This window comes from Camellia sinensis, unplaced genomic scaffold (assembly GCF_055761805.1).
Source record: "Camellia sinensis isolate YWXY unplaced genomic scaffold, ASM5576180v1 Unanchor4, whole genome shotgun sequence".
Classification (NCBI taxonomy): Eukaryota; Viridiplantae; Streptophyta; class Magnoliopsida; order Ericales; family Theaceae; genus Camellia; species Camellia sinensis.
Genome location: NW_028129277.1, coordinates 4,085,132 through 4,097,343, shown reverse-complemented (window position 1 = coordinate 4,097,343; position 12,212 = coordinate 4,085,132). Strand labels below are relative to the sequence as shown.

Sequence of the window (12,212 nt, the reverse complement as noted above, 5' to 3'; positions counted from 1 at the left end):
GTCCATGTTTGGCACTTCTTTCAAAAAATCTGTTTTCATAAACGATTTGCCGGATTTGGACTCTTTGATGATTCATCAGTCTTGCATTGCACTCTGCGAGATTAGATACAGGACCGTGACATTTGAGTCCTGAATTGTAGTGAGCCCATATGAACAAAACAGGGGGATTTCCCTCCCGAGACATTCGGGGACGTCTACAGACTAGCCCCTCTTTTTCTATTTGCATAAATGGGAGTCTGCATGGTTATTTTAGGGGGGAGAGAGAGTTGAGGCAAGGCGACCCTATGTCCCCATATCTTTTTGTTATTGTCATGGAAGTGTTATCTAGAATCTTAGCTGAGAAGGCTTCTCATCCCGACTTCAAATTCCATTGGAGATGTGATAAAACAAAGATGGTTATCTTATGCTTTACAGATGATTAGATGATCTTCTGTAAGGGTGATGTGTTCACTGTTCAGTCCATTAGAGATGGGTTGGTAGAATTTAAAGTCTTGTCTAGGTTGTCTCCTAGCCCTAACAAGAGTCATATTTTCTTTTCTGGATATGATAGGAATCTGAGAGATGAGATCCTTCAGGTTTGTGAGTTCAATGAAGGCACCTTGCCTTTGAGATACTTAGGGGTTCCCTTAGTTTCCACTAAGCTTAAGGCCACTGACTGTGATAAGCTTGAAGAGAGAATAACTAAGAGAATTAAGAGCTGGACAAACAAGTGTCTCACTTATGCTGGCAGAGCTCAACTGATCCAATCTGGTTATTCTCTATGCAAGTGTACTGGACCACTCTTTTTATTCTTCCCAAGAAAGTAATCAAGTCCATTGAGAGTCTATTTAGAGCTTTCTTCTGGTCTGGTTACAAGCTGAAGAAGTGTGGGGCTAAGGTCTCTTGGGATAGGATTTGCTCTCCTAAAAGTGAAGGGGGTTTGGGGTTTAAATCCCTCACTGTGTGGAATAAGGCTGCTATTGCTAAGCATGTCTAGTTCCTTTTCTCAGGGAGTGCTCAATCTATGTGGTGTCCTTGGGTTAAGGCTTATATTCTTAAAGGTATAAGTTTTTGGAAAGTTAGGATACCAAATGACCCCTCATGGGTTTGGAGGAAAATTCTCCCTCTGAGACCTATTATATACCCTTTAATCAAACACAGAGTGGGTGATGGCTCTAGGATATTCCTTTGGTTTGATAACTGGCACCGTATGGGGTCTTTGAGGGATAAATTTGGGGATAGAATTGCTTATGATTCTGCACTCGGTATCAATGCTAAGGTTAGTGAGATTGTGGAGGGCACTACTTGGAGATGGCCTTTCCCCTCTTCATGGGAGATTATGGACCTCATCAATGGTACCCCTTCCACTTTTCTCCCTACTGGTGAGTCTGATGCTGTTGATTGGTGTCCTGCTGCTAATGGACAATTCACCATTCAGTCCACTTGGAACTCCTTAAGACACCATTTTGATAGAGTAGATTGGTCTAGAATTATTTGGGGACCTCATAATATCCCTAAAGCTAGCTTTGTGGTTTGGATGGCCATTCTTGGCAGATTGAACACTGGTGATAGATTGCAAATTTTTGGTGTGTCTTAATCTGCTGAGTGTGCTTTCTGCCACCATTCATGTGAAGATCATAACCACCTCTTCTTTTCATGTCCCTTCTCTGAAAGAGTGTGGACTTGCATAAAGGGCAAAATACATGTTGATTGGCCATCCACTCAATGAAATGATCTGATCCAGATTATTGCCAAATCTGTGAAAGGGAAATCATTAGGTGCTGTTATTACTAAGCTTGCATTTGCTTGTTTGTTTCCTAATGGTTTGTTTCTGTGATAGGTGCTTGGATTGCAGTGGAGCAGACTGTGTGTATGAGTGCATCTATATGAGGGTTGAGTATAGTGTGAGGAACAAAAAGTCCCTAACCCATAACCACTAGCCATATTGAGAGATACTAATTTTTTTGTTTTATATATCTTGTAATTTTCGAGTGATGTGAGCATAAATTACTGTGGGTTGAGTGTAGTGAGCATTTATATAAGTGATTTACATTGTAAGTTGAGTTTGAAAATCCAATGGTACTTGATGGTTGATAGACTAATCATGTCTTGGTCGTTGCTGGTGACAGGGTTTACTATAATGTTTGAGATGCATGGGGAAGGCAGCAATATACACTCCTGGGTGGCTGTTGATTGTTTTGGTAAACAGTTCTGGATCCTTGTTCTGAAGCAGGCTATTTTCGTACAAATGGCTGCTAGAGGCGCCTGTGTGTGAAGAAATCTTCTTTTATTTGCTTTTTACATCACTGGGTTTGGTACTTACTTTGGTACTTATTAGATACTTTGATGTTGGGTATTTATTTTTTAGTTAGTTTTTGGCCCACCCGTGTGGGATGTGCATGGGAAAATATAGTTGTTTTTGGTTGCGTTCTGTGATTTTGTAGATTTTAGCTGTCTGGGTGTGTTCATGCTCTTCATTCAAATTGTATGCGGCACATGAACATATCTTTTTGGTTTAAAATGACAAATCTGTTGCTTCTTTGGTTTTTTTTATTTGGTTGTACATAGTTTTTTTTTCTTTTTTGTGTTTTCTATAGTTTTGGCTAGTCTTTACAATGGCATATCCGTTGGGTTTTTTTTCCTTTGCTTCGTTGCTTCATGTATAGCACTTTGGCTAGGGCCTGGGGTATGCCCCTTGTAGTGGTGTAAGTTTTTTGTCTTTTATTTTATGACTTATCCACCCAAAAAAAGAATTTTGATTACAAAAAAATTAAAAAATTAAAAAAAACAATTGCGACCGTTCATTGTTCTATCTTTTATAATGGGGTTGCATGGGAACTTGGGTTGAATTGCTTATTGTATATATATATATATATTGGTACGTTTATTTTGGGAAAATATAATGCGATTGCGGTTGTTGTATCGATTTATGTTTCGGGCAGCGAGTATGGTGTGTCTTTTCTTTCGTAAGTGTTGCCCCGGATATTGTTTTATAGTGGTTTCCTTTCCCTTCGACATTGGAATTTGGTCTTTCGGTCGTCGTTTTTGTGTGGTGTTGCCATTAGAGGAGTAAAATGGTTGTGCTGTTCCTTGTCTCTTGGATTTTGATGAGTGTACTGATAAATTATCATTTGTTTCCTGTGCTTCTTCTTGTTTGGGTGTCTTTGCGGCACCGAGGTTCTAAGCTTGAATTTGAGAATTTATCTTGAGTGTGAGTCTAGCTTTTGGATTGGTGGTGATGTCTTGCCACCAAGATTGAATAGCTTCTATTACTACTTTGGTTTTATTTCGAGAATATAACCCAAGTGTACTAAGTCAAAGTTTGTGTTTCCGCCTCTATTGGATTGTTCTTTTGTTTCAGTCCTTCCCTAATTGCAGGGACAAAATTTCTTAAGGTATGGAGGTTGTTGCACTCCAAATTTTTTTTTTTTCCATCGCTCGAGCGGTCTCGCCTAGCTCCTAGTACTTTTATAGGTCTGTCTGAGATTCTGAGAGTTGTCAATGTTCACTCAAGCGTAGGAATGGTCACTCGAGCGGTCTGCCTAGTTTGTTCTGAACTTTTGGGAGTTCGTGTTCTCCGCTCGAGCGAGGGATTAGTCACTCGAGCGAAGTATCAAAATTCTGTACGTTTGAAGTCACTTTTTGGTCAACTTTCTTCATTCTCTCTTGTCTTTTCTCTCTCTTCTTCTTCTTGTCCACCATTGTTGAGGGTTTCAAGGTTTCAAGCTTGATTTTCATCTCCTTTCTTTGATTTTCTACCCCATGTTCCTTATATAAAAATGAAGAGCACGTCGAGCGCTTTCCTTTCATCCATAATGATGTTAAACCTTTGTATTCATATCGTAGATTCTAAACGACCTCGGGTCCATATGTAACACAACATAACTATTTCGAATTCATACGGATGCACATAGCTTGTCCAATTATTTTGATCCTTCAGAAATGTCCATACCCGATGATTTATAACTGAACGGCCTCAGGCCTATTAGTAGCAAAACGGTATGCTTTCATAGTTAGACTAAAACCGTTATTCCAGAATGAACATAAGTTCTCTTTATTCATTAAGAAACGACGTAATTTACTTACGGAGGATAGAATGTTAACATCAACTATTAATCAGAGTCATACAGAGGTATACACCTTTGTTTAATCGTTCATATACGTTAACATAATTAACCTGCAATTAACAGAGTGCTAAGGGCAATTGGTAGCTGTAAGTAACGCATACTACGATAGTACTATTACTTACTATGCTGTAGTGGAGCGTTAGTTCCTCCCGAAGTGTGTCCTGCACACATACATAACTTGTAAGTTAGTTCCTTTTTCACTTGTCCAATCATTTCTTGACTCACTTTTTTCGAATGAATTTACAGATATAAAAAAGGCATCAAATACAGATTTAGAAAATATCTGAGGAACGAGCACGTAAAACGGAGCAAACCAAATTTTCCAACATGGGCCGCACGTGCGGCTGTGAGCCCCGCACGTGCGGCGGTTGGTCCCGCACGTACGGCTGGAAAGCCCTACACGTGTGGCCATGTGTAACAAGCCCGCGGGGGACCTCGCTACAGCTCGGACTCGACTTTCGTAGTCACGGTTCTAAGTCTGAACCAAAGAGTCCAAATCCGGCAAATCGTTTTTGAGAAAAACAGATTTTTGAAAGAAGTGCCAAACATGGACTGCTTTGCCAGATACAGAGTCGCCACCTAAATATTTTATTTTGGGAAATTTAGGAAACCCTGACTCGGTGCCAAAAGGCCACGTGTCCGTCATCACCAAAGTTGCCTCGGCTCGGGAACTTGGGTACGATTGGGGAAGGTCACTTCGTGAGCACCCCCGCTCGCCCGGTCATAGACCGGCCTCTACTAACCATGATATCAATTTTCGAAAACATTGTGAGTTCTTATACCGGTTATTAGCCTAGGTTACTATGTGATGCGCACAGCATATAAGTATAGACCGGGTCGCCCGAATTGGAACAAAACATTTCATGCTTGTTTTTGAAAATGGTTTGCTACCCGCAGGTAGGTTTGAAACATTTTGATGATTCATTCCAATTCAGATAACCCAACCTTCACCCACAGGCATTCAGGCAGATATATCAGATAAGCACATAGCCTCATGGTAAGCATGCTATCATGGCATTCACTCACACGCATGCAAGGATGCTAAAGCATAAAGCTTACCGAGTACTCCAAGCCAAAAACAGAAACTACATTAGAAATCATGCATGATCCTAAGTATACAAAAATGCTTAATGCAACACATGCAAAATGCAACTATAGTAGGCTCGGCTATTCTAAGATGGCATATGAAATGCTACAATTAACATGTATTCAACTTTGAAATTGAAAGTACAATGCAGTTAGTATGATGCGCCGAGCCCGGTGCATGCAATACAGATGAATGAATGCAAACATGCTGTCATACTGTATGCCAATTTAAATATGCCCTAATCTAACCATCGTAAGCAGATAAATAAAAGGGAGAAAGACGTGGGGTTGGAAGACATACATCACACTCACGCACACTTATTACAGTTGTGCCCTCACTCGGAGGGTCCGAATAAATAATACAGTCCAAATATTACAGTCCCCAAAATAAAAGAATATTACAGTCCAAAATATTACAGAATTCTAATTAATTAATGAATTAACTAGAAAGCAAATAAACTGGCGTGCAAGCCAGGGACTGTCTTGCTTCTGGTGGATGATGCATGTCCGGGTTGTCTTGCGCGGAAATCCACCGGAATGCCCCAATTAGCCTCTGTTTACACCTGTTATTTTTTGAAAAGCGTGCCAAGTCCCGGAAAGTTGCTGATTCTTGATTTTGCTGCAACAGAGAGCAAGAAAGGGGCATAGCAATGTATTTGCACAAATATATGCATGTCTCGATCCTCGTGCCACCAATCACGCATACCGAGGCATGATGGCAGAGGAGTCGAAATGCACAACTCAATATAGGATGAATGCACATGAAACTACAGCTAAAACCTAACTCCATCATGGATAATCCGGAGTGTCGGTGACTGGGGGAATTGAGACACATTCCGTCACTCGGAGTACGAAATGTACCTCGTTTCCCGTGCCCGGGCTAACTCCTATTCCGGACACGATGCAATATGCATGATATGCATGAAATGCAACTAAGATATAACCCTAACATACACAATGCTATGGAATGACATGCCTCGAAATGCGTGTACACGGGCACGCGAATCGAGAAAATGACGGAATGCTGAAAATGAGATGCCTCGAAGTGCGTGCACACGGGCACGCAAACCGAGGCGATGACAGATACAATGAAAATGAGATGCCTCGAAGTACGTGCACACGGGCACGCAAACCGAGGTGATGATAAATGCGGTGAAAATGAGATGCCTCGAAGTACGTGCACACGGGCACGCAAACCGAGGCGATGATAAATGCAATGAAAATGAGATGCCTCGAAGTACGTGCACACAGGCACGCAAACCCAGGCGATGATAGATGAAATAAAAATGACATGCCTCGAAGTACGTGCACATGGGCACGCAAACCGAGGCGATGATATGTGTCTCGAAATACGTGCACGCGGGCACGCAAACCGAGGCAATGATATGTGTCTCGAAATACGTGCATGCGGGCACGCAAACCGAGGCGATGATAGGATTTGATGAAATGATATGGAAATGATAAATGGGCTTATACCAACATGAGTGAGCCTCAGCCACACTCACATGGGATGCCGATCGGATAAAAATGAAGTGCCTCGAAATGCGTGCACACGGGCACGCAAACCGAGGCAGTGATAAAATACAATGAAATGGCATGGAAATGACAAATGGGCTTATACCAACATGAGTGAGCCTCAGCCACACTCACATAGGATGCCGTCGGATAAAAATGAAGTGCCTCGAAATGCGTGCACACGGGCACGCAAACCGAGGCAGTGATAAAATGCAATGAAATGGCATGGAAATGACAAGTGGGCTTATACCAACATGAGTGAGCCTCAGCCACACTCACATCGGATGCCAGCGGATAAAAAAGGAGTGCCTCGAAATGCGTGCACACGGGCACACAAACCGAGGCAATGATAAAATGTGATGAAATGACATGAAAATGATAAATGGGCTTATACCAACATGAGTGAGCCTCAGCCACACTCACATAGGATGCCGGCGGATAAAAATGAAGTGCCTCGAAATGCATGCACACGGGCACGCAAACCGAGGCAGTGATAAAATGCAATGAAACATGGCAAAAATGATATGCAAGCATGCCAATGGAATTTCAGCAACAAAATATGGGGGAAAACAGTCCCGAAATGAAGCGAAATGACATGAAATACAAGGAAATGTCCCGAAATGCAACATTAGGCACCCGAAATGGCCTATAGCTATGCTAAACATGCACAATATGGACATGCAATGCAAAGACAGAAGCTAGACAGTCCCAAAAGATGCACTTTCACAGTTATAAACATGGTCAAACTGCAAGTATAGGTAGGGGAAAAATAGCATGCAAGAATAGGGGCCAAAATAGGGGTAATGAAGCAAGTGGTATAAGCAAAACCCAAACTGAAAAATTTCCTTCTACAACACTGAAGATGGACCAAAAATATGAACATTTACAGTATATGGCAGCCTCAAAATCAGTATAAAAACATGCTAAAAATATGATGCAAAATGAGGCTCGAAAGGTGCTAAAACATGAAGTATACAAAATAATCACCAAACAGAAAAAAAGTGTGAATGAAACATGAAGTATAGGCCAAAATAAGGCCACTTTCAGTTCGGACCAAGGTCCAAAAACAGAAGCAAAGAGGGCTACCAATTTATGCAAAAATGGAGCCAAACAAGGGATATAACTACAAGTGATACATGGAGATACCAAACAATGTTGAGCCCTTCTCCAATGTTGAATAGGGGCTCAAAATAAGCCTTATATCAGTTTATAACATGCTCAAAAACAGATTGCTCATGGGCCAAAAATAGCATGCAAAATCATGACATACAAGATGATCAATGAAGCAAGTATATTATGGAGGGCTCAAACAGGGTTGAGCCCTTAATGAGAAGTGAAGATGAGCTCAAAATATGGCCCTTTTCAGTTAGGGTCGGAGCTTGAAACCAAAAAGAAGTGGGGCTTAGAAATAGATCAAGGAAAAGGGTCAAAAGGATCAAAGTGTAACTTACCCTTGAAGATCCAAGCTTTTGTTGCTTCTTGGGTTGATTTGCAGCTTCTTTAGCCTTCAAGAATCTTTCCTTGTTGCTGGAAATGAGATGGTGGTGGTAAAGCTTGGTGGTGTAGAAGGAATGAAGGTTATGGACTTAGGGTTTTTTGAAGAATTGAGGAGGAAGAAGATGGAGTTGGCTATGGAAGCTTGAAGAGCAATTTTTCTAACCCTTACAAAGGAGGCCACCAGCTGGTTATATGGACAAAAAGAGGGTGTAAAGGTGGGGCAAAAAGGAGGGTAAAACTCCCCCACAAAATATCCCCCGGACACAGAAAATATCTGGGGGATATTGCCCCACAGCTGTAAAGTGCATAGTGCAAGGAACACGGCCGGCCTATCACTTTTTCTGCAGGTGGCCGGCCAGCCACCCCTACTAGCCGGCCAGCCACCCCTACTAGCCGACCAGCCACCCCCCCTAGCCGGCCAGCTAGGGGTCAAAAGGGTCAAGTTGAATTAATGGCCGGCCACCACTTTTTAGTGGCCTCCCATGTGTGTACATCACAAATATGTGGTTCAAAGTTTAAGAAAAAAGGTCCAAGGGGTTCAACATTAGCCCGGAAGAAAGGGGTCAAAAGGGTCAGGTGACCTTAATGGCCGGCCACCAACTTTTAGTGGCCTCTCAGGTGTGTAGATCACAGATATGTGGTTGAAAGTTGGCAACACTAACCCTAGGGTGTTCAACATTAGCCCGGAAGTGCGAAAAACGGGCGCCGGGAGGCTCCGGAGGAGAGATAACTGGTTGCTGCAACAATTACTAGCCTCCCACCCTTCAATGACCTTCCTGGTGATAAAACAGAGGTACCTGCCAAAAATGAACGAAAACCGATGCAAAACGAATGTTCGGGGGCCAAAACACGCAGTTCGGGGCCCCGGAAACTGCCCGTTAAACACCGAAAGTGGCGTTCGGCCACGAAGTGGGTTTCTCAGACCCCAGTGTCCCTCAAAAGGGAGAAAATAAGAAGTATGCCAAAAACCGGGGCAAACGGAGATGGTTAGGCGGTCCCGAACCGAGGCACACGGCCTGACGGCTCTGAAAACCGGAAACCGAACTCCGAAATGGGAAAAATGGCCTACGGCCACCAAATGTAGCCTATGGACATTGAGAGATGGTCTGCTGGACCTCTCCCTCCCCTCAGGAAAAGAAGCAGAGAAAATCGAGTCTGGTTCGCAAACCGAGACAGGGCACAGAAGAGGGTTCGGAAGTCCGGAGGCAGGGCTCACGGCCGCGACTCCGAGACTTCTGAACAAGCACATCATGCAACATCACCAAGCGCTCAATCGGTGACGTCTGAGTCTTAAGGTCGGTCAAAAATGGGGTGTCTACAGTTGCCCCTCTTTGACAGAACTCGGAAGTCACAAGTGACGGGAGTGAATGTCAAAGCGCAGAGACGACCCATTTTTGACAAGGCCGAAGACTTAGACAAACATACAAGATAAACAGAAATGCGCTCGCAGGCATGCCCGCAGGCAGGGGGCAAAATGCAAAGTGATACGCAGAAATATTTTGAAGATTGGACTTATACGCTACGCGAAGCCGGTTTTTGAAAGTTGGACTTATACGCTACGCGAAGCCGATTTTTGAAAGTTGGACTTATACGCTACGCGAAGCCGGTTTTGAAAATTGGACTTATACGCTACGCGAAGCCGGTTTTGAAAGTTGGACTTATACGCTACGCGAAGCCGGTTTTGAAAATTGAGGATTCATGCATGCAATGCACTGTAATGTAATAACTAAAATGCAATGTAATAGCTAAGAGGTAAAGGTACCTTACAGGGGCAATTGGCAATGACTTACCTCATGCTGCTGGGGATCTTTCGCTCCTTCTTGGTTGAACTGCAGGTACCACTTTTCTTCCTGACCAAGGTCGCAGCTTTCCCTATTCTCCAACGGGGTGACAGACTAGGTTGGTTCAGTATCCAGAATTGAGGTGCATACATGCTATCTCAACCTATGGGGCTTCCATACAGATTTCAAGCCGAGGACGCGTCTCAGGGTATTTAAACCAGACTCTAGTCTCGGAAATTCCGAACCTTTGCGTTCTAGGCATAAACCATTCGAACTCTAGTTTCCACCGTCGCAGTTGGTCTCCTAGGAACTCATTGCAAACACAAACAGGTGGCTATACCGGATCACCGGAAGTCGTTCGGGCACGACAAACACCAAAGGAATTGCACCTTTAGAGGATTTAAGGTCTCCTAGACCGGGGAGTGCACAAGACAGTGCGATGCAGAGTGAATGCACAAAACAGTGCTAAACAGATGCACAAAATAGTGCGATGCAGAGTGAATGCACAAAACAGTGCTAAACAGATGCACAAAATAGTGCGATGCAGAGTGAATGCACAAAACAGTGCGATACCAATAAGGTGCGCAAGATAGCGCGATACAATGCACTAACAAGTACAGGTGAGATGCGCAAGATAGCGCGATGGAATGCATGCAAAATGCAAGTAATGGGCACAAAATAATGCGATGCGCAAAATAGCGCGAGTGAAATGTAATGCACTAACAAGTGCAGGTGGGACGCGCAAGATAGCGCGAATGATACAATGCACAAAACAACGCGATTGATTTGAAATGCACAAGATAGTGCGAATGATAAACTGCACAAAACAGTGCGATTGAGGTGCGCAAAATAGGGCGAATGTAAACTGCACAAAATAGTGCGATTGCGGTGCGCAAAATAGCGCGAATGATAAACTGCACAAAACAGTGCGATGCCCACAATGGCGCGAGTGATTTTGAAATGCACTAAACAGTGCGACACGCTAAACAGCGCGATTGATTTGAAATGCACTAGACAGTGCGATACGCTAAACAGCGCGATTGATTTGAAATGCACTAAACAGTGCGATACGCTAAACAGCGCGATTGAAATGCACTAAACAGTGCGATGCGCTAAACAGCGCGATTGATTTTGAAATGCACTAGACAGTGCGATACGCTAAACAGGGCGATTGATTTGAAATGCACAAGACAGTGCGATACGCTAAACAGCGCGATTGATTTGAAATGCACAAGACAGTGCGAGTGAGATACAACCACAAGATGCACAAGACAGTGCTAGTGAGATACAAAGTGTAAGTGCACAAGATAGTGCGAGTGAATGCATGTTCTATGCAAATGAGGTGCATTTTCTATGCAAGTATGGAAGAGTGCATTTTCTATGCAAGAGATACGAGCATTTTCTATGCAAGAAACAGGAGCATATTCTATGCAATATTGAAAGCAAATTCTATGCAGGATCGAAAGCAAGCATATTCTATGCATGAATCATAACGATGTGCGGCACACATGCGACAACAGTGTATATGAAAATGCACATTCTATGTAGTAGAGGAGCATCAAATATGTACTCTGGTGCCTCTGATTTACCTCTTAGAGGACTTTGCAACACACTCAGCTCAAAAAGGGCACACCCTGTTCATATTGGCGAGAGGTAACATCTGCTGCTGCTGCTTTAATTGTCGTTCTGGCTTGAAGCATGCTTAAGCTTGGAGTAGAGGCACACTCATTCTTCGGGGCATTGGCAAGGCCTGAAGAGGTACATATGGAATACAATCTCAGAATTTTCTAAAGGTGAAACACACTCAGATGCTCAAAATTTTCCCTATTTTCTTTTGCTTTGCAGTCCGGAACTTATATAGCTTCAGATAGGTCTTTGTTTTACCATTCACACTTATCGGGGGTGGACCCTGCGGTTTTATGAAAGAACGAATCTTGTTTTGCACAGATGTGGAGAACGGCATGGCACTCGGAGCGCAAAACGATTTTATTTTTGAATTGATAAATAAACTCTTGACCGGGTATCGAGCCTACGACTGAACACAGCAAGACAACTCAACACGGAAATAAAAGGCACACAACCTAGACACATCGGGTAACACTCGAAACGACTCAAAACAAGAATCGAGATAAAACAAAAAGACAAGACACTCAAATGTGCACAGGGAGCCTGTTTCACCGGGTAGTGTTTCCCACCCTTTTCTTATTTGTGGTTCTCACATCACTCG

At 43.1% G+C, this 12,212-nt stretch overlaps 1 protein-coding gene across 1 annotated transcript; it reads left to right on the top strand.

Moving 5' to 3' along the window:
• The first annotated feature begins 1,189 nt into the window (after positions 1–1,189).
• On the top strand, positions 1,190–1,869 carry LOC145816743 (uncharacterized). The gene is made up of 2 exons (XM_082912691.1): positions 1,190–1,565; positions 1,820–1,869. The coding sequence occupies exons 1-2, from the start codon at positions 1,190–1,192 to the stop codon at positions 1,867–1,869; spliced, it is 426 nt and encodes a 141-aa protein (XP_082768817.1).
• Positions 1,870–12,212: the final 10,343 nt, after the last annotated feature.